Genomic DNA, 23604 nt, shown 5'->3' with positions numbered 1-23604 from the left:
AGAAACTTAGATTTATTTCAAATAATACAATAATAAACATATATATATATATATATATATATTTAATATATAGAAAAGAACAAGAAAAATTTAATGTTTACGTCCTGATACTTGACATCTCTTCTCTGCTATTATCTTTCCTATTTTGGGAGAAATTTGGTTTGCAGTGATAACTTTCAACGCTGACCCAAGGTGAGCGTCATTAATATGGTTTCTAATAGGAGACTTATTACCTTTCATGACTGAAAATAACTCCTCACACCGATAAGTGCTACCAAGCATGGAAATAATTTCATATGCGAATTTTCGAGTATTTTCAAACCTGGTTGGTAAATATTTGTAAAATTCAGGCATGCCCACTTCAATGAATTTTGCTTTCAAATTTGAGTTGCATTGAATCTCGATCACCTCTATTTGCATATGGCTGGGTACTGAGTCAATACTTATTGAGAAAATCGAAGAAAACAAAAAAAATTTGTCTTCGAGGGAACTAAAATCATTAAACCTCGTTTCAAATTCAGTTGTTAAATTTGCAATTTTTTCTGCTTATTTTTGATATGAACAAGTATCATCTAAACTTGATTTGTTCATGCTGCACGTCGGGAAGTGCGTCAAATCTTCATTTTTAAGTTGTTTTTCCCAAAGAACTAATTGACATTTGAATGCTTTAATTATGTCAAACATGTTCGTAATGATGTGATCTTTTCCTTGTAATGATAAATTTAAATCGGTTAAGTGTTTGGTTATATCAACCAAGAAAGATAAATCTTGTATCCATATTGGATCGTAAAACAAACTTACGTCTTGATTTTTCGTTTTTAAAAACTGACATATTTCTTCTTTCAAATCCCAGAATTGTTTGAGAATCTTGGAGCAAGATAACCAACGTACCTCGGTATAGTAGGACAAACACGAATATTCACTATCTAACTCACTTAAGAAAGCAGTGAATTGATGCTGATTTAACCTCGAGATCTTATAAAATTTATAACTTTTTTTATATATGACAAAACATTCTCCATATTTATTACTTTCGTGCATAGAACTTCTTGATGTATAATACAATGCATATGATGAATGTTTGAACCGTGAATTTCACTAAGTTTTTTTCTTAGTAATGCTACGAAGCCCTTGTTTTCCCCGGTCATTGATGGAGCACCATCTGTAGCTACAGAATTTAATTTTGCCAAAGGTAGATTGTATTTCTGCAGAAGTCCAAAAACACAAGTAAATATATCTTCTCCTGTGGTAGTACCAGGCATCGGTATTAGTTCCAGTAATTCCTCAAAAATGTTAAAATTCTTGTCACAAGAACGAAGAAACACTGCTAATTGAGCTTTGCCACTAATGTCCATGCTCTCGTCACAGGCAATGGAGAAACTTTCGAAACTAGATGATTTTGCTTTGATCTGATCACTTAAATTCGCGGCTAAATCAGTAACTCTTTCTGCAACTGTATTTCGAGACAATGAAATTGATTGAAAAGCCTTCACATTTAAAGGACAAACAATTTCTCCAGCTTTCATTAGGCATTCCTTGATGAAATCACCGTCAGTAAAAGGCTTCGAATGTTTAGCTATCAACTCGGACAAGATGTAGCTTGCATGTACCGCCACTTCACTTTCTTGCAATACTTTACTAAACATGGACTGTTGCTTTTTCACTCCTAACTTGAGCTCTTTCAGCTTTTCTTCTCTCATTAATCCTTCGTAATTGTTATATTTCGATTTGTGTTGTTCGTAATGACGTTCAATATTATATAACTTTGGTACATTAATAGTATTATTACATATCAAGCAGATTATTTTATCTTTTATTTCACAGCAAAAATATTCTAATTCCCATTTTACTTGGAATATTCTATGTTCGTCAGCGATTTTTCGTTTAATTTTACTACCACTTGGTTTTGATATAGACATACTGAATACAAAGGGCTGGAATAAACACGGTTAACGTTAAAAAGTTAACAAAAATTTATTCTTTCCACAAGAGATAAATCAAAATGCTGAAATATTTCTTCAAAAATATTCTAACAATATCACAAAATGTCAAACGTTTAGCAAAAATCAATTCAAAACAGAGAAACTAATTCTATCTCACAGCGAAATCGCTACAAATCAATCATAGCATTAAGTAAACAAACAGTTCGCTAGAACTACAGCTACTACTGAGATGAGTTATTTGTTCTCAGCTTTTATGAGCTTTATAATTAATTTCTCGAATATACTGGAAACATCTATAAATATCTGGATTTTTGTGGATAGCAACAGCAATTACGAGATATTTATTTATTAGGTATTAAATGCACGCGTTGTTCTATTTTTAATCTTCCAACGCAGCTGTCTTTTCAAAAATCGTCTGCGTTGCTAAGGCAAAATGAAGCAAATCTAATTACAATTCTAAATAAAAAAACTAACTAAATAAATAACTATGAAATCCGTAACAATATGAATTAAGTAATAATTAATAATAAAGCAAAGTGCATGCACATGCATGCACCATTATATCGTACAAAACTATGATTGGAAAACTGAGACCATGAGTTCGGCTATCGAGGGATGCGTACAAGTTCTGAGTGCACATGTCCCCCAAAAGCCGAAGGTAGCTGAACGCAAGCTACTCACACGCATTTGTAATTTAAGTAGTGTGTGTGTGTCAGCTCGCTGTGAATAATCTAACAACACTGAATAAATTATTGTTAATTACTTAGCAGTAAACATTTCATTTTTTTCTTCATCGATATGTTATTTTATTATTATATATTATTATTTGCCGATATATTCATAGACTCCAACTACTACGAATTCTCCGTAGTTTCTACAGAAATTCATGAAAAACTATAAGCTACGAAAAGTATGGAAAAAACTACGGATTTTACAGAAACAAGAGCAGGAGAACCAGTACGCAAAACGGAACCAACTAATTCATCCGATGATTGGCTGAATACTTGTGTTATCATATATCACGTGTTGAGTGCGTTCCTAGTTTTGAAGAATTAGCCAATCGTAGATCAGTAACTCCAACCGTTAACGACTTATCAATAGTTCCACCCAATTGTCTGTCTCCCAGGTTCCTCGCTGATGCGTGTTTAGGCTGCATTCGGCTGCATTGTGTAGTTTACGGCGAGAGCTTAGCGTGTGTCTTGTGAACTGTGAATCAGGTGAAAGATTTTTAATCATAATGCTGCCTCGAACGAAGAAGCCAAAATTATCAAACAGAAGTTTAAAGATTCATATTCTTCAGAATTTCCATGCATTAAAGCGTCCGAAATTTCTGTGAATCACGCACAGTGCAGTGTATGCAACAAAGACTTCTCAGTTGCTCATGGCGGAAAAGATGACTGTAAACGGCATGTGTTTTCTCAAAAGCATATAGAACTTGGCACCGTAAAATCTAAAGAAATAACAAATTTCTTAATAAAAGATGATGAAACAGATCCTATAAAAGCCGAATGCTATTTTGTTCATTTTTTAATTGAACATAATCTACCGCTTTCTGTTTCGGATCATTCCAAAGAGCTTTTCAAAGCAATGTTTCCGGATTCTGCCATAGCAAAAAAATTTAGCTGCGGTCATACCAAAACTGCTGCAATTGTGAAAACGCTTGCAGAAAATACTGTTGCTGATATTATAAAATCAGTGTGCAGTACATCATTTTCTCTAAGTACTGATGGAAGTAATGATAACAATGATAACAAACTGTACCCATTGGTTATAACATACTACAGTAAAGAAAAGGGAGTGATAATTACTTCATTGATTTCTATTTTAGAATGCACGAATGATACAGGAGAAGGTATTTTTAATTGTATAAATGAAAACTTTAAAAACAAAGGTTTAGAATGGAAAAATTGCTTATCATTTTCTTCAGGTAATGCTAGTAATATGAAAGTTTAAAGGTGTAGCATCATTTATCAAAATGCATCAACCAAGTATAATCACCCGAGGTTGTCCGTGCCACCTCTTGCATATAGCTGCAAAAAAAGCTACTGAAAAATTAATTGGCTCAGAAATTGAAATGTTGATAATAGATATATATTTTTACTTGGAGAAAAGTTCGAAACGGAAGCATAGCTTCAAAGTTGCTCAACAAATTTTGGGACAGAATGCAAAATCTCATAAAATTTTGAAATATTGCAGTACGAGATGGTTGTCTCTTTTAGAATCTATAACAAGGATTTTGGAACAGTGGGATGCTGTGATAAATTTTTTTGGAGATAAACCAGATAACAGTGAGAATGAAGGAAAGAGATTGCAAAACATTAAAAAAATTTTACAGTCACCGACCACCAAATTGTACTTGTTATTTTTGAAAAATACTTTGCCTTTGTTTATAACAGTAAATATTAATTTGCAACAACAAGCTCCTTATATACATAAATTGAGAAGAGAACTTTTTGAACTTTTAATGAATTTTTTTGTTAGATTCGTAAAACCATCAGTAATTTCTAAAGAAAATGAAGATGTTACTCTAACGTCTATTCCATTTCAGAAGTATAGTAAACAAAAAGAAAATGAAAATTTAGTGATTGGTGCGGAAACAAGACTATATTTAAAAAATGCCAAGTTGAATGAAAGTGAAGTGAAATCATTTTTCAATTCTGTGCAAGCTTTTTTTGTAACTGCATGTTCATATATAATTGATAAATTTCCACTGAGTGATCCATTTCTAAAACATGCTGAAGTTGCTGACATCAACTTGAGAACTGAAGTCTCATTTTCATCTGTTCTTTACTTGATGAATACTTTTCCATCCATTATTGATGAAAAATGTCTTAATCAAGTAGAAATTGAATTTTCCATGTATCAAGTAGATGATTTGAAAGAAATTGTAGATTTGCGTATTGATATAGCATGGGGAGAAATTGCCAAATTAAAAAATATGAATGGGTGTATTAAATACAAAGTATTGCCTTCTGTAATGCTTGCTGTCTTAATAATACCTCATTCAAATGCAGCTTGCGAAAGAATTTTTTCTATTGTTAAAAAAAATCAGACGGAATTTCGACCAAATTTAGGTCTTAAAACTCTTGAAGCAGTTTTGATTGAAAAAATAAATATGCAGGCAAATGAAGAACTGTGTTATAAAAAAACATTTTCAAAATCAGAACTTAAGCTTGCTAAGCATGCTACATATAAATCTTTGCATTCATAAATTATGCGTATTTTGTTTAATACTTATATGTATCATTCTTGGTTATTTAAATTTTATTTCCCTGTAGAAATCATATCCAGAATAAAGATATGATTTATAGCTTCTGATTTTTTCTATGATTAGTAGTGATTTGAAGTACTTTTTATTAGTGAATGCTTGAGGAGTTAAAAGAAAATTTCTAATTAAATGTGCATATAATTTACAAGGTATATTTTTAATTATTCAGTTTTATATGTATATGGATTTTAAATGTAATAAAATTGATTACAATTAATTATTAATTTAAAATTAATGAATGGTTAATTACAACATACGCTACGTGCACATTTTCAAAGTTGTAAAAATGTCGTTCGCGCGTTGACTACTGACAAGGTTTGCTGAAGGTTGGAGTCTATGTATATTGGCCGGGCCGCAAAAATATTTGTTGTGGGCCGCGAGTTTGACATCCTTGCTGTATCTTACCTACAGAATCTGGATGTGTCTATTACTGAGAATTTCATGAGCTATTGCGTATCAAGTAGTTAGCCTTCTTTTCATAAGGTTGGGCCATTCATTATAATAGTAGGTTGATAGTTATAAATGTGTCTATTATATAAACTAGTCACAGATTTGAAAGTCAACTTGTGTGCAGCAGCAAAAGCACTTACATCTTTAAGAATGAGGTTAATGTTAGCTTCAATGTTCTTGATACCAGAGCAAAGTGCCAGAGGACAACATAGTAAAAATGTCAACTTTACATGTCATAGATATCACCTTTTCAATTCCAGCAAGGAACATCAAAGCAAAGGGCCCATGATTGAGCCTTGGGATACACTCTGACTAGGTCAGAAGTCTTCAGATCAGATTGTATTAAATTTAACCTGACAGTTGTGGCTTTCAGAAAATTAGAAATCCAGGTTAGGGCATTCTCTCTCACTCCATACTCATCAAAAGGTTCTACAATAAGTTTATCATATCATACCCTATCAAAGGCTTTGATCAAGTCCAAGAAGACAGCCACTGGGATCTTAGTAGGCCTTAAATTATGGGCATCTCTAACACTCTGGCAAAAATATAATATATGATCATTGGTACAATATCCTTTCCTATAATCACATTTTTCCTTTGGAAGCAGGTTATTTGACTCAAGATAGTAATTAAGTCTATTTAGCAATATTTTTTCCATAATTTTACATGGAATACAAATCAAGGAGACAAGGTGCTAACTCTCAGGGGAGCTACAATTTCATCTATCTTCCTAATCAGAATAACAATAGCTCATTTCCAGTCAAGTAGTAGATGACCACTCCTCCATGACCAATTAAAGATATCTAACAGTCTAAGTTTACCATTAGGGCTGAGATAAAAAAAGCATTTGACTATACCGGGTGGTCATAATTAAACTGACAGTGCTCACAGTGTTCTGTAGTGCAATCTATTTGCAAGAATGACGCCACATTTTGTAGGAAGATTAAACAAGACGGGGAACAAAGGATTCCGTGAAAAAACAAATTAGTTCCAAATCACCGCTAGGGAATATTTGGCGCTGTGTAATAGAAAATAGAGTGTTAATGAATGCAAATCAATACGGAAATTACCTTTTATTTTGCATTCAAATGAGGTTCAATGTGGCTGCTGTTGTGGTGAACCACATATTGCATTCTGTGCACAATATGCACAGCAGCAGAAAGTAACATGTCTGCAGGAACCTCCCGTACAGTCCGTGATATGTTATCCTTCAACGTAGCCTTCAACCACTCCTTGATAGACCTTGGACTTAAGGTAACCCCACAGCCAGAAGTCGCATGGGGTAAGATCAGGCGACTGAGGTAGCCATGCAGTTGGAAAGTAGTGGCTAATGACTCTTTCTGTTGTGAATTTCTGTCGTAGCATCTGTTGCACCCGTACAGCAACATGTGAAGGGGCTCCATATTGCATGAAAAGGATTTTCCCCAGGCATTGTCTCTGCTGAAGTGCCGGAATGACAAAGCTGTTCAACATGTGGCGATATTTCTCTCCGGTAACAGAACAGGTTTCCGATCCTGTCGGAGTAATGTTCTCATAGAAGAATGAACCTATGATAAATTCTGCTGTGAACGTACACCAAACAGTTACCTTTGGTGAATGTAAGGGAATTGCTGTGACTGCATGTGGTGATTTGTCATCCCAAATTCGGCAGTTCTGGTTATTCATAGTTCCATTCAGGTAAAAGTGGGCCTTGTCTCTCCATAACATTTTCCACGATCAAGCATAATCCACCTCCATCCTGGCAAGAAAGGTGAGAGCAAAAGTCAATCGCTTATCATGGTCAGGGTACAGTAACTCCTGTACACGGCTGATCTTGTATGGATAGAAGTTGATAATCTTTCGTAAGATTTTCCATACCATACTGTAAGGCATATCCATATTCCGAGCTACTCCATGAGCGCTAGAGGTGGCATCAATATTGTCTGGTCCTCTGTCGACAATCGCCGTGGCAACTGCTTCGATTGTATCCTGTGGTACAGGTTTTCGTACTCTGCCTGACGGAACCTTCAGAGAACCTGTTTTCTCAAATGTCGCAACCATTGCTTTTAGCCCATTAACTGACACAGGAGCATTACCTTTATGCATTTTTTGTGCGTTCTAAAAGCACGATAAGCGGCTGACGCGTTGCACTGGTTGAGGTAAAAGAATTTGACCAGTAACGCACGCTTGACTAAAGAAGGAGACATTGCACATAAACTTTCAATCCGATTGATTCAAAATGTAACACATTGCCTTTTAAAACCCAAGCAGCTGGAACTGTGCGAATGGATGTAACATGAAATTTGAATAAAGAACTTCTTCTGCTCAGCATATGTGATATTGCAGATCACGAGACTTTATCGGTGTTTATGTAGATTTTACGCTTTTTTAAGTGTGTTGCCATATTGCACTTGAACTAAATTAGAAAATGTGCATAATAAAAGGTAATTTTATTCCATATTAATTTTCATTTGTCTATTTTCTATTACACAGTGCCAAATATTCTCCTAGTGGTGACTTTTGGAACTAATTTGTTTCTTTGCAGAATCCTTCATCCCCCGTCTTGTTTAATCTTCCTACAAAATGTGGCATCATTCTCACAAATAGATTGTGCTACAGAACACTGTGAGCACTGTCAGTTTAATTATGGCCACCCGTTATATATTATTTGTCCCGGGGGATTTCGTCGACATCTCAAGTCGCATCCACTTCATGCATTACGAAATCAGTACGAATAATGAAATTTTTTCACTATATGAATCAATTGTTTACTCTTAATCTCAATCAATATTGGAAGAAAACCAGTGGTTAAGTTACTTAAGACAGTTTATTGGAATTTTGAATGTAAATCAGCACTTATAAATAAGACATCCAGAGCTTCAGCATTATTATTGCTGAACACGAAATGAGTATGAGAGCCATTATTCAAAAACAAAAGTGAGCTGTCATCTGCTCCCTTTAAGAGATCATCACCTCTATTATTAGTAACTGAACACCCCACGTAAATGGTGTTTAGTACTGAGATGACCTAGACAAATGATCGAAGTATTTTCATGCCCAAAATCCAAAAATGATTCTGGCAGACATCCTGGGTTAGAAGGGTGTTGCATATTAAAAATTTGCAGTTTCTTTTTATTCCAATAGATTAATATAGCCTGCATTTCAAGATCAGAGTACGTAGCAGTAGAGGAGATATCAATACTCTGGTAGGCAGCATCTCTAATTAAGAATGCCAGGCCATCTCCTTCTCTATCACAGTGAAAGATGTGGAAACCCTTAATATTCAATTGAGTGAGCTTTGTAAGTTTTGTCTCTTTTAGTACAGTAATCTGTACATGGTGGATACGACCAGATCCAGGATTTGTTCCAGCTTCACACTCATGGCACTAGTATTTACTCCATTGGAACTGCACTGAAGTATTTTAAGAGATCGTTTAGAGGGTAGAGACTGTAGTATGATTAAAACCAGAAGAAACTGGATTTATGATAAAAGCGGAAGTCTTAACAGTTTCTGTGGGCCATCAGACCTGGAGCACTTGAGAATTCTGACTTTCCTCCAAAGCTTCGCCTGCTTGCTTTTAGCTAGGCATAATGGCATAGCTTTATGCATAGGGTAACCCTACCAGGAGCTAGGTTCCTGATTACTTCACCCATCCCTCCCATTGACCCTCCTTGCTATGATGAGGCTGCAGAGCAGGACTCGAGGAAGTGTATAAACATAAAAGCTATTGTAGTCATGGCAAATAATATTTCAGTAACGTAAAATTAACATATCAAGAGCTATCTCATAATTTTCATGTGCACTTGCTAAGTATGTGCATTGGGGAAAAAGTGATGGAACATTATACTCTTTCACAAATTAGCCAATAACTAATTTTAGGAAGTTTTTACGCACTGAGAAGTATTTTTACTCTTTGAAGTATTTTTCACGACATAATTTGAGTGGTTACTTCATATATCGTGTTCAATTTATTTGATGAAGATTTTAAAAAAGTAAATCTTTTTTTATACAGATACATAATATTTTATTATTGTGCTAACAGCCTGTGAATGTATTAAATATTGTTTTAAATCAAATAAATTTAAGCTGTGTTTTATAAAATGTTACATATCTTGTACAGTACAATGTCCGTAATCTGGACGGACGTCCATTATCCGGAATGATCTATAATCTGGACCTCAAAGTCACAAACTTTTTACGCATGCGCATACATTTCGCACATATGCTTTATGCATGCACGCATTGAAAGAAATGTTTAATGAAGTAAACAAATAAATATTAAGCTTATATATATATATATATATATATGTTGTATGAACTTAAATCCATTTAGTGCGAATACAAGTTATTATTACTTGCGCAATTGCTGCAAAGTTAGTTAATAATAATTTATTTCCTAAACAGTATTGATTAATTGATTATATTTAAGGATTATATTTAACTTAGGATATATATATATCCTAAGTTTAATTAAAGTAGAATTATTTTAAAAGTGTGCATCCATACTGGTAAGTTATATTTTGAAAGATGTTTTGAAGATGTATTAACGTTTTGCTTTCAAATTACTTCAAAACATCTTTCAAAATATAACTTACCAATATAGATGCACACTTTTAAAATAATTCTACTTTAATTAAACTTAGGAGATAATATAATCAATTAATCAATACTGTTTAGGAAATAAATTATATATATATATATATATATATAAATTTGATACCCTTTAGATCATAATTGCTTTTTATTTCATAAATTACGGTTTCATATTTTTAATAGTATAATTTCTGCATGCCATCTTACCAGATTTAAATTGATGATCTATAATCCGGAAAAAAAACCCTAATCTGGAATCACCGAAGTCCCGACAAGTCCGGATTATGGACTTGTACTCAAATAAACTATGTATATGTATTTAAGTTTTACATATACATAGTTTATTTGAGTGTATTTCTATGAGTTTTAACTTTTCATACTTAGATGCTTATATGAAGGATAATTTCATTATAGGTGAACTTGATGAAGAATCATCTGGCTCACTTGACTATAGAGAAATAATACTACAACAGAGTGTGACTATGTTGGCTTACATGGATAGGACTACTCATAATTCCTCAGTATCATCAGGAGTGTCTGAGCCTAGAATGCTGCTTGGATTCTCTATAAATGATCTTACAATCCTCATTGGGGCTGCTATAGGTAAGATTTTCTATGCTTTCTGTCTTTTTCTTTTTGAAACTGATATTCTATAGAGCATAACTTGCAAGAATTACCATTTCTCAAATAGTGTTTGCATGCATAGTAGGCATGCGTTTGTAGGAATTATTTGCATATATTTATCATCACAATATTTATTTAAGAAAGCTCCCTAAATTTAATTTAATTGACTCCGTCAATAGATATACTCATAAACACATTATAGAGTAAATGTAATTCTTTGAAATTTAGTATGTATATTTTTACTATAGCGACTTTCAGGTGCTACTCTCAAAATATTACATCTCAATTACGTTACAGAAAAGAATGCACAATAATATATATCATCTAATGAATTATTAAATTGTTGCCACATCTTTGACACAAATTCTATAATAAAAACTAAATGATGTACAACAGAAATTAGACAAATAAAAAAAAAGAAATAATTTTTCACAGATGTCACTTACAATTAATGTTCATGCGTCACTCCTAAACGTTCTCCTCTGTCTGATCGGCATAGACATTTAGCCGGCAGGACACTTAGCTGACGGGGATATATACCTGACAAATCATTTAATTGACACGAGCATTTAACGGAAAAGATATTTTAGCTGACGGAACATTTAATTGACAACATCTATATGTAATAATTTTGATGCGTAGGTGCAGTAGCTGAGTGGAAAGACGAACAGATGATGTCATCATGAATGAATTTTGAAGAAGTCCCAATCTTTAGTTCATGCATAAAAAAACCATCTTCCAGTCTTGCTGAAATACAGTAAATCCTATGTACTCTGTTTTTAAATGTAAGATGTAGGCATCTGAGAAGCGAAGCTGCGTGGGGTTGGCAGAGCTGCACTTAGGGAAAGAAATGGAATGACGTAGTTTATTGTGCCAAGGTATTTATACTAAGTCTGATGTAATTGTAGAGACAAGGTATGATTGGTTAATTTGAGGTTGTTGTATAACATAGAAGGATCTCGAATTTTGGAGAACAGATGAATTTAGGGAGAGAACACCAAATCTGGAATCATTAATTTTGAGGTAATCAGCTATTTTTAAAGCAGCCATTGTATGTTCCGAATCAGGCCAAGGTCACTGCAACATCGAAATATGGTGCGAAAAAATTTATTTTTAACAGCGTTATAGGCAATGTGTTTTTCAACAAGTATGAAAGTGATTTAATGGCATCTTCAAAAGTGCTTCTCTTATTTGGAAAGTGAAATATCAAAAACGTGATTAATTTCTTCGGTTCCAAATGTTCAAAGTTGTTTCCATCGAAGAAATTAAGTGACAATATTGCAGAAAATGTGTTTTTATGTTACGTGATAAAAACTTTTTTTTTTGAGTTTCTCTCCCGCTGCATCATTATAAATAACTTAATAATTGGTTATATTTTGAAATCTGAAAATACAACGTCGCACTGCTTTATGAAAGCATGAAATTTTAATGTATAAGTATTCTAAGATTTTATTCAGGGAAGATTATGTTAAAAATTTTGGAATTATTTCGTTGACAAGATAAGAATTTTGGAATTATTTTGTAAATAAGATTTTTGTTTAAAAATTTGGATTTTATGAATCTTCTAATCATTTTGAGAATGATGTCTATATGAAATATAAATGAAGTAATTATTAAATGGGAGAATATTAAATATTGTTTAAATTAATATAGAAATACCAAAGATTTAAGAAACTGAATAATTGTAATAAAATTTATATGGGAATTTAATTAAAAGTAAAATGTATTCAAATTTGTTTGGAATTATGCTAAAGGAATGTTATAAATATCAATAATTATGTTTTAAATATAAAGTATGTCGAGGGAGTACTGGTTCAGAAACAGAGACCTGTTTTACTTCTGCATAATTGTTCCTTTCACCCTTCTCATATAATATAAACTTTGAAGGCTCCCACTATATTTAATTTTTATTTCTTCATATAATGGAGTTTTTTTTTTTTTTTTTTTTTTGTAAATGGAATGTATAGTTCAAAAGGAAACAAGAAACGGAGACCTTTATAAGTAACTGCCAAAGCAGTCCTTAACCACTCATGAAAATTTAGTACATGAGTTTGTTAAAGTGGCTATGCCTAAATAACTGGATATGTGTGTACTACGAGAAATCTGTGGGTCTTGAGATTTGTGTAAAATAAGAAAATTGTAAAATGTAATCATAAAAGTTAAAACCATAATTTCAAGCATGCTATTACGAATGATAAAATATTACTTATAAATATGAAAATTAGTAGTATGGTGTAAAATTTTAAGATCTATGATTATTCATAATAATTAATGGGTATATAAAATTTTTATAATTGTGATACTGTGTGTAAAAATTTTTGGAAATCCTTCCCTGAAGTAACAAAACTGTGATGTGAATGTCCCAGAAACAGGAACTTTTTACAGATAGGACTCATCTTAATAGGACTCTAAAAATGTGCAATTATTTTAAAAGAATATAGTGATTAAAATATTATTGAATTCAAAATTTTACGACTTGTAATCTTTTTAATTGTTCAAAAGCTAATTTTATGTTTTTTATTTTAAAAATTATATCTCTCATATTTTACTGCTCTAATGCTTTTCCTCTCAGAAAGGCTTCTCTATCACTCTGTTTTCTCTTTGAAGGTGGGAATGTGTTAAAAAAAATATAAGAAAGCAAACTTCTAATTTTAATTGGCTATAATGTCTTTTATTGTTTATTTAATTTGGGGACTTCATCTCTCTATCTTAAAAATGGCGCTATACGTCTAAACAGCATAATTGAAAGGAATCATGCAATCCTAATGCAGATACTTCTTGCCTAATTGTAAACCAAAACTTTTTCTATCTCAAAACTGAAACTTTTGATTCTCTCTTTTCTTCCTCTGAGCTCCTACTTTTTTCACTTAAGCCTTCCTCTTGCCAAATGCTCTTCATCCACTCTTAGTTGCCTAAGAGGACGTCGTACTTTTAAACCCATGTACATGGAAATTACTGTATTTAACTATGATTGAAAAATATCTTATCTACAGAAAGATATGGTGTGAATTAGCTGCAAAAAAAAATTGTTTCTCAATATGGCCATATCTGGAAGTTTTTGGTTTATGCATTCAGAAGATAAGAACAGCATAATTCAATCATTTTTAAAGCAAAAAATGCACAGTTTACAAACATATAAGCATAAAGAAAACTGAGCTCACTGAGCCGAGTAACAGAGTGGATATATATATACATATATTTATATACTTTTGGTGTGACTAATTGCAAACAAAAAGGGAGGTGCACATCTACATGTTATAGCAGTCCGGCATACAAAATTGCAATGTTCTGAAACTGTTCGTTTTTGAGTTATGCAAGATATATACATATGTACATACAGAGGCCATGAAAATGTCTCTTCTGAATCCATTTTAAATCAGTTTTATAATTCATTTGGGAGAAAAGAGTCCTTTATTCTGTCCTTAAGTACACAATGTCACGCAAAAACATCGTTAAATTGCATTCGATAGCGGTCAAAATGGATATTTTCATTGAAATATGATACCCGAAATTTTTCGCTATTGCAATACTTCCTTCTCACTTCGTACAGGGAAGTAAAAAGGCTGTTTCCAGGGTACCCAACAAGAAGGCTTATAGATAAATACCGTATTTTTTTACTTAATGTTAAAGAAACTCTGTATTTTGAAATTAAACAGAAAAGCAACTTTATTTTGAGGTAGATTTTGAAATCAATTTCGAGAATAAATAGACATAGGGCTCCATATTTTGGTTTGGTTTATCTGATTGTGACAAAGGAAGGGATGCCTTCAGGGAGAACTTCTCAGAAGAAACTGACTTATATACATGTTATTCAAGGGTAAAACCATGAAAGCACTCATGCAGCCAGACAATGCCATTTGAATGCCAGACAGAACTACCAGTGTTCAGCAACTTATGCGTTCGATCTTTGTGTTTCAGGAGTGGTGCTTAGTATTTTTTTGTTACCAAACGAATTCTAGTGTGTCTTTACAACAGTAGATGGCGCTACTGCCTGATGATTCAATTGTGGTTGCTACGGTAACGAACTTTCCAAAGTATGTGAGTTATGTGTTCTATTTTTTATTATTGCTACAGTGCTTTGAGTGATGCATGTATCAATGCTGTGTCGTCATGAGGATGGCATTCCTTCGATTTCAAAGTGTTATGTAAAATAAATAAGTGAAATAAATACAGTCCGCTAACGCTTTGTTTTTGTGAACTTATTCTTAAACAAGTGGGATAGAAATTTTCAGCAGTCAGAAGAGCAAAACAATTTTATATTTAAAGAAATGATTTCAACAAAGCAACAAGTGTAACATAATCTGTCATCATTTATTAAAGAAGAAAATTTTTTGTTACTGAAAAAGAATCCAAAGAAATCCAATGTAGGTTACATTTGTTTTCGCTTTGCTTCACTCATTCTTTATACATAACTCTTTCGAATGCTGAAACTTTCTTTCCCACTTCTGAAATATTTCCCACCTGTGTCTGATCACTCTTCAAATTGATTTCAAAATCTATGCCAAAATAAGGCCGATTCTGTGTCTAATTTTAAAATCCATTGTTTTTGCAAGGTTAAATTAGGTCACAAATATGGTACTTGTTCATAAAATTATTAGCTCATTAGGCACACTGGAAACAGCATATTTTTTCCCCCAGATAAATATGAACAAATTTTACTGATATATTGTCACATGTTTTTTGTCTATTTATATGCATTGTCAGCTAAACGTCTTGTTGGTTTAATGAGTTGTCGGTTAAATGCCCTGTCAGCCAAATGCCCATGTCGGCTAATTGTCCTGTCTCCTAAACATCCGTGTCGGCTTAATGTCCTTATTGGTTAAATGTCCTGTCAGCTAAATGTCTCCTGTCGGCTAACTGCTATCAGCTAAGAGGTTGTTGGCTAAGTGTCCACAACCGGAAGGTTCATTGGGTGCACATCGTGGCCACCTCCTGTTCTCATAGCCATATGGAATATGGAATCATCCCCATCTTTGATAAGCTATCTTACCGCAGCTAGGCATTTCGTAACAATATTTTTATGAATTATCAAACTAGTTCTTGGTGAGAAATGGTAACTACTTTGGTAGTGTAATATTATTAAATACTTATGGGAGCAAATATCTCTGTGTATGCATTAGCAGCTAAGTGGATAACAGTATAAACATTTTCAGATGACTTAGGCTCAAATCCCTTTCCAGATAACTATACTGTGCTTTATTGTAATCTAATGAATCCAGTATTTTTTTTTTTTTATTTCCCATTGTTTTTTTATGCTGATCGTTTGTGGTAGTATTTTTCCATTGTTCCACAAGAAACTTAACTGATTAATCCAGCCCTGGTTAATTATGATGTAACAGGCGAGTGGTCTTTTCTGCACAATTGATGACATCTGATTAAACTTTTTTGATTTATTCACATTATTTCATAGCTCTTGTAAAATGAACAAATGTTCATTATGTACAATCACCGTAGTAATTAGAAAAAAAAAAATTACTGATTTTTTAAACATACCATAACCTGCCAGTTGGCCTCTCTCACCAAAAGCCAGTCTCAAATTTATTAACTTCCCATTTATATAAAAACATTACTTTTCAGTTTAGCGCTTTGCTTGAGGGCCAAGTACTACATGAAAGTTTATTGCATACATATAAGAAAATATGTGTATTTATTTTAATATAACAATATTGCATAAGTAATAATATAAATATAAAAAATGTAAATAAAATAATGAGAAACCTATTTTTATGGCTTGTTGTTTCCACTGTGGAAGAAAGCAGCCAACCCTGCCAGTGTGTGCCCAAGTTTATTTTTATATTTTTATTTTACTTAACTGTGTAACACCTGCTGTGATTAAAGTGATTAATAAAATGTATAAATATTTATTCATTGGATAATATTAATCTGAACAAAAAAGAAGTATTTTTTATTCATATTATTTCCTTTAATCCTCTAATTTTTGATAATATACTTAAAATCTTGTTATATAAATAACTGAATGAGCATTTTGTGCCAACTGCTACACAATTTTGATCATTTTAATTAGAACCATAAATTTTATTTTTAGGTGCAGCTGGACTAATCTTGATAATTTTAACTGCAGTTGTAATTTGGCACTGTTGTAAATTAAGAGGAAGACCTAACAAAGCTTACTGTAAGTTACTATGTTAGTTTTCTTTTTTAGCAGTGTTTTAGATACATAATTTATTTAGTTTTCAATTTTGCTAAAATTGTTGAAACATCTCAGTTTCTCATTTAGGTCTGGATAATTCAACCCCAGATGAAAGCACATTAAAGCAAGGAAATGGGACAATACTTCAAAGGTTTGAACCTGTTTATATTTTTGGCAGTTAGAACAAGTATGCATTACAGTGGTTTATGCATGTTTATATGTTAAATATTATTGCCATATTATTCAGCTTCCCCCCTCCAATTTAGATAAATATATATTTATTTGGAAAAGGTGTAACGAATTTCTACAAACATTTTATTAGTATAGTTTTGATGTTGAAAGGAGAAAACTTTTCTATTAAAAAAGAAAATTAAATATCTTCTCTTATTTATTCAAATTACTTTTAAAATTTCATTTTTTTTTTTTTTCCCTACCCATTTATTTTGAATAAGTAAAACAGTTTACATGAATACCATTTTATTTTTGAATACCCCTACCCATAATAATGTACAAGAGACTGTATGTTGGAACATGTATTTCCTTATATATAATTAGCAAAATATTTATAGCTAAATGCATGAGTATGTGGAATAGACATTAAAAAACATACGTCTTGCACAGTAGTCCACATTTTATTGTGTTTGTCCTAGTTGTATGTACTTTAATTCTAATATCTCTTTAGACATTTCTTTGCAAATTATGCTATTTGTTTGTTAGTTATATTCTGGGTAACTGAATTCTTGTGCACTGCCAGTGATTATATGTAAAAGTAACCAAATAAAATAAATTTTGTTTAAGTTGGCATTATTTTCTTATATTAGTTATTTAATATTTTGAAGGATATATATAGAGTTATATCATAATTTTTTAACTTAAAGATGGATAAATTATTCTGCAGTCTTCAGGTGAAAACCATTTTTCTTCAAGTCTTGAAATAATCAATTTTTTTATAAATGAATAATAAGGTTATTTTTCTATCTGAACAATAATGTATTTAAATTCACTAACTATTGTCTTAACTGACACTCTGCCAAAACAGAAAAATGCACGATTGTGGAATAATGCATGCTTCTGTTTCGGCATGACATACTAATTATAAGGGTGAGTCAAGTGAAAGTGAGCCAATGCGAATATATGACAAACAGAGTACTTTATTTAAAGGTAGTCTCCATGAACATTGAGACATTTATCCCATTGACAAATGAGCCGTGTGATCCCCGTCTCATAAAACTCCTTGGGCTGTCGATTCAAAAAGTCTGTAACCGACTCCTTCACGGCATCGTCCGACACGAATTTGGTACCCATGAGATGTTTTTTCAGTTTCCCGAAAATGTGAAAGTCGCATGGCGACAAATCTGGGATGTATGGAGGATGTTGCAGCGTGTACCACTTGAACTTTGCCAGTTGTGTTTTAACCACATCAGCGACGTGGGGACGAGCATTGTCGTGTAGCAAGATCACACCATTCGTCAATCTTCCAGGTCGTTTGTTCTTGATTGCGACACGCAGCCGATCCAGCGTTGCACAATATCGCGAACTATTGATAGTCTCTCCACGTTTAGCAAATTCAATCAGTAATGGCCCCTGACGATCGAAAAAAAAGTCAATAGCACCTTTCCCGAGGAAATGACAGCCTTTGCTTTCTTCGGGGGTGGTGAATTCAAATGTTTCCACTGTAAGCTTTGCCGGCGTGTTTCAGGTTTGTAGTGGTGGCACCATGATTTGTCTCCGGTCACGATTGCAGACAAGAAGTCGTTACCCTCATTGTGATACCGGATGAGATGAGTCAAAGCAGCGCCGAACCTTTCCGTCTTCTGGTGGTCGTTCAAAATCTTGGGCATCCATTGAGCACACAAAAGCCGATAACTGAGATGATCATGAATTATGGTGTGAACCGAACCGTGACTGATGTTCACACTCTCTGCCAGTTCATCGATGCTTATCCTCCGTTCTTGTCTAATCAGCTCATCAACCTGTTCAATTGTGTCGGGGGTGATTGCAAGGTGGCTTTGGCCCGGTCTTGGATCGTCTTTGCAACTTTCACGTCCTTCTCTGAACCGTTTGCTCCAACGCTTCACAGTGGCCAATGCGATGCAATGTTCACCGTACACAGCAGTCATACGGCGACTGATTTCATGTTGGGAAACACCTTCAGCTGTCAAAAACCTGACCACACCACGCTGTTCCTCTTTTGGAGTGTCCATTATGTCACGCTACTGTCTTCAACCCAGTGTAAGAGCGCCTTAAAGAACTTTAACCTCACACTTTTGCGCCACTTTCGTAAATGAAGGCTGTCTCTGTGCTACGCGCATGCACCGCAGATGATGGACCGAGCCATTCTTGCTGAGGAGGGGTTGGCTCACTTTCATTTGACTCGCCCTAATATTTGAATGACATTTTTATAACTTCACATTTGTTCCTCAACTTGTACTTAAGCTGTTCTTGCTGCTTATTATTTTATTTTTATTTACTTGTAGCCTTTTCACATATGCAATAAGAAATTTTTCCAACTGAAAATTTCTTTCTGCATTGATTTGAACAGTAGGTTTCTAGTCAAAACAGTTGGGCTCAGGTGTGTATTACATATATGTATCTAGCATTTTATGAGGCTAGAGAAAATGTTTTGCCTGTAACTCTGTTTCACCATAAAAGAAAAAGGAGAGAATATACTTCTAAGGTTGACTTCTGCATAAAACTGGTTGACTCATCAACCAGTTTGATTTCCTGGAAATGAAGATTTCCAGAAATGTTTCTTTTGATGCGCAGTTGAAAGTAGCTAGAAAGTCTGATAGAAAAAAGTGTCTAATCAAGTTTATCCAAACAGTGCTGTAAGTAAATGGGTTCAGTTTCGTGATCACTCAGTATAAACTTAATTTTAATTTTTGTAAACTCTTGCTACCATTAGAAATCTAGACTTAATTCAATTTTTCTAATTTTGCATAATAAATTCAGCAGTTCTTTTTCAAATCATGAATTTTTTACACAAATAAATTAAATAACTTTTCATTGACTGTTTAGAGGCTCAGATAAGTTTAGAAATAATAGACTTTAGAATCATAGTTAAATAATATAGCATAAATAATGTAGCTGTGACCTGATATTCTAAGCAGAATATGACTTTAGTGTGAACAGTGAGGTTGATGGAAACATTAAGAGAAAGATTTGTGTTTTACAGTATACTTTTTATAATGGTGAGAATATTTGACACAAAAATAATAATGAAACATTAAAGATAGAGATATGTATGGTAAAAGCTTGTTTATCCAGCATTCAACTAATTAGAAAGCTTAAATGTTTTAGAATTTCGGAAAAACTCCCCCCCCCCCACCATCAGCAGACAAAAGTAAGCAAATGAGAAACTTGTGAAGCACATAGACAGACTGTTGCCAAACAGTAAGATTTAATGGGAATACAGCAAAATTTTAAAAATATCCGTTGCTTTAAATTTCTCCAAAATGATTTATGCTAGTCAACTGGAGTTCATAATCATATAATTTGTTTTAACTTTTTATGTGTCTAAAATATGTTTTAACTTTTACATGTCTAATGTTTATGAAATATGTTTACTTTTAAATTTGAAATGTACTTGTTCTTCCTTCAGAATCTTGCATAATTTTAAATTTAGGCTTTTGATATTAAAAAATTAAATGATTTTTTTTTTATATAATTTTAGACCAGACATTCCTTTTTTCCATTCATTTGGCTTTTTTATCAAGTTACATTTCTTATACACTTAGTCATCTAGAATTTTTATTTATCCAGCATTCCTTGAGCTTTTCAGATAGCAGAGCGTGTACTATCTTACCTATCTATAAACAGACTGATTCAAAAACTCTCTGGCTAAAGTAATTAAAAGTAAATTTGAAAGAACTGTAAAGGTGCTGATGTTTTAATCGAAAATTCTGGAAGTAACCATAATACATAGAAGTAGTTTTTAAAAATTTCAGTTATAAATCTTGAAATATCCCTGATTTTATTTGATGTGAAAAGCATGTAATATATGCAAGAGCTGAATTCTTGGTGATGATGTATGCAGTCTACCACTTTTAGTTACTTATTTACCTTTTAGATTGTTACGAATTTAGTATTTAAAAAGCTAATGTTAGTTCAGTTATAAATTAAATGGTTTTATTTCCCGCGCATTGCAGCGCGTGATGAATATTAAAAGAAAGCTAAGCCAGAAATTTGAAAATGCAAGAGCGCGTGCATGTGACATTTAATAAATATCTATTTTTGATTTCGAGAAAGTACTAGAAAATTCTCGCCCGCGATTTTAAAATCTTATAAAAGGAGGAAAACCTCTCAGTTTGTTGTAGTTACTCAGTTTGTTGTTGTTTAGAAAACTGCTCTTGTTAATTGTAGCGAATTCGCAGATTAGCTTTCTTTAGCTGTTTTGAGTTAAGTTCTGTTGAATGTTTGAGTAGTTAGAAGATAATTACTGTGGTATATTGTGATACTGCACGATTATTTGAGGACATTTAATCATTTTTATTGTGATAATAATAAACTTTTGTCCATTTTTCATCGGACTTGTGCATTCATTTCGTAACGAACCCGTACGCACGCAACAATTTTTGGAGTGGGATTTGAATGCTAATAACAAGAGCGATGGAAGAGCAATTAAGGCAATTAATATCAACCTTTGTCTCGTTTAAAGAAGAAATTAAAGAGGAAATGAAATTAGGCCAGGAATCCGTTAAGGAAGAAATGAAATTGGGCCCAGGAATCCGTTAAGGAAGAAATGAAATTGGGCAGGAATCTGTTAAGGAAGAGATGAAATCCGTTAAAGACGAGATGAAAGCAGGTCAGGACAAAATGAAAAGAGAAATTACCTGCATAATAGAAAAGAAATTTGAGGCTATGGAAGGCAGAATAGATGCGGTCGAAATTAAAGTTGGACAAATTGAAGAAAACGTTTCTTCTGTCAAAGATCAAATAGAAGACAGAGTTTCGGCCGTGGAACAACAAATAGGTTACAGAGTTGATTCAGTCAAAGAAGAATTAGAAGAAAGAGTTTGTTCCGTTAAACAACAAATCGAACCACAAATTGATGAGAGAGTTTCTGCAGTTGCCAAAGAAATGGATACTTTAAAGAAATTCGTAGCGACGGTAGGGAGCAGGAGTGATGATTTTAAATTCTTACCGATGCCTGCTCGTCCATTTCTGAAGCTATCCACATATGATGGGAAGACATCCTGGCAAGTGTATAAGACCCAATTTTCTACAGTAGCGGATGTGAATGGATGGGATTCCCAAGCTAAGGCCTGTCATCTCGCTGCTTGTCTGAGAGCAGACACAGCGGATATCAAGCAGACGCTTCCCGAAAACCAAAGACTTGACTTCGAAGCTCTATCCGGCGCATTGGAGCTGCGCTTTGGTGAGAAATGTTTAAAAGACTACAGCAGGCTTCAATTAAAATCCTGTCAACAGAAGCCCACCGAATCACTCCAGGAACTCGCCACAGATGTTGAAAGGCTGTCCCACCTTACCTTTTCGGAGTGCCCAAAAGAAACGAGAGAAATCCTGTCTCTGTAGTACTTCATCGATGGCATCTGGGATACTGAAATACAGAAAGCTCTGCGAATAGCAGATGTGAAGGACATAAAAAGCGCTCTGTTGTACGCCGTAAAAGTCGAGGCAGCCCATCAAGCAACTCGTAGAGATCGCTACCCAGTCAGAGCTGTGCGAGTCCACGAGCCAGTGGATCAATTGATGACTTGTTTAGATGATTTATCCAGACAAGTCAATGCTTTGATACGAAGTAGCAGTGAGAACAAAGTGGCTGTAAAGTATTGGAGATGTGTTTCTGAAGGTCACCTACGACGGCATTGCAAAACACCCCAGGTCACGGATAATAAAACGGATGAGTTGACAAGACCAGTGAATGCTTTAAGACGGAATAGTGGTGAAAAGAAACCGACCCTAAAGTACTGGAATTGCGGTGTTGAAGGTCACCTATGAAGGAACTGCAGAACACCCCAGAGCATGGAAAATAAGGCATACAATTTAAACAGACAATTAAATGCCACGGGAAGGAAAAGGACTGGCAAGATGGAACTGTGGAGCTGAAGGCCACGTTCGAAAGAATTTCAGAACACCCCAGGGTCTCAGCAACGATGCAGGAAACAAATTAATGACCATATTAAGGAACGGAGGTTGCCAGATAATGAAAAACCTTATTTTAAAGCGCTCAAGATTTCTACAATGAGGGGCAACAGTAACAGACTATCCATCAACAGGCATATCGATGGAGTTCCTTGCAATATGATCATTGACACAGGAGCTAAAGTTACCATCATTAGAAAAGATTTAGCTGAACAGTTTAAAGATAAACTTATTTGGATGCCCTCCTGTGTTACCCTTCAGACTGTGTCTGGTGATAAGATCGACATAGTTGGGAAGTTAAACCTGAACATCACGTTTGGAAGTGCCGCCTACCATCACGCGGCATACGGGGAGGATATTACAGATCCATGTATACTCGGATTGGACATTTTAAGGAAATATAATTTTTCCTTAGACTTCAAAAGCAATAAACTGTTCTCAGTGTCTGAGGACATGACGATCCATCTTCAAAAGGGATCATCGCTTGGAA

The 23604-nt window shown here is 33.7% G+C and overlaps 1 protein-coding gene across 4 annotated transcripts in view; it reads left to right on the top strand.

Moving 5' to 3' along the window:
• The window catches only part of LOC118187004 (uncharacterized), a 114397-nt gene that overhangs the window by 67779 nt on the left and 23014 nt on the right, over nt 1-23604 (top strand). For 3 of the 4 annotated variants that reach the window (XM_085825903.1, XM_035357181.2, XM_035357180.2), the window contains exons 2-4: nt 10649-10837; nt 16905-16991; nt 17085-17160. In XM_085825903.1, coding sequence (XP_085682029.1) covers nt 10649-10837; nt 16905-16991; nt 17085-17160 — 352 coding nt within the window. The remainder of the gene's footprint in view (nt 1-10648; nt 10838-16904; nt 16992-17084; nt 17161-23604) is intronic. The other variant, XM_085825904.1, reaches the window with a different exon arrangement.

This window comes from Stegodyphus dumicola, chromosome 10 (assembly GCF_044657685.1).
Source record: "Stegodyphus dumicola isolate Sdum_Otavi_A_Nest chromosome 10, ASM4465768v1".
Taxonomy (NCBI): domain Eukaryota; kingdom Metazoa; phylum Arthropoda; class Arachnida; order Araneae; family Eresidae; genus Stegodyphus; species Stegodyphus dumicola.
Note: the sequence above shows the minus strand (reverse complement) of the source record. Positions and strands in the feature narration are given on the sequence as shown.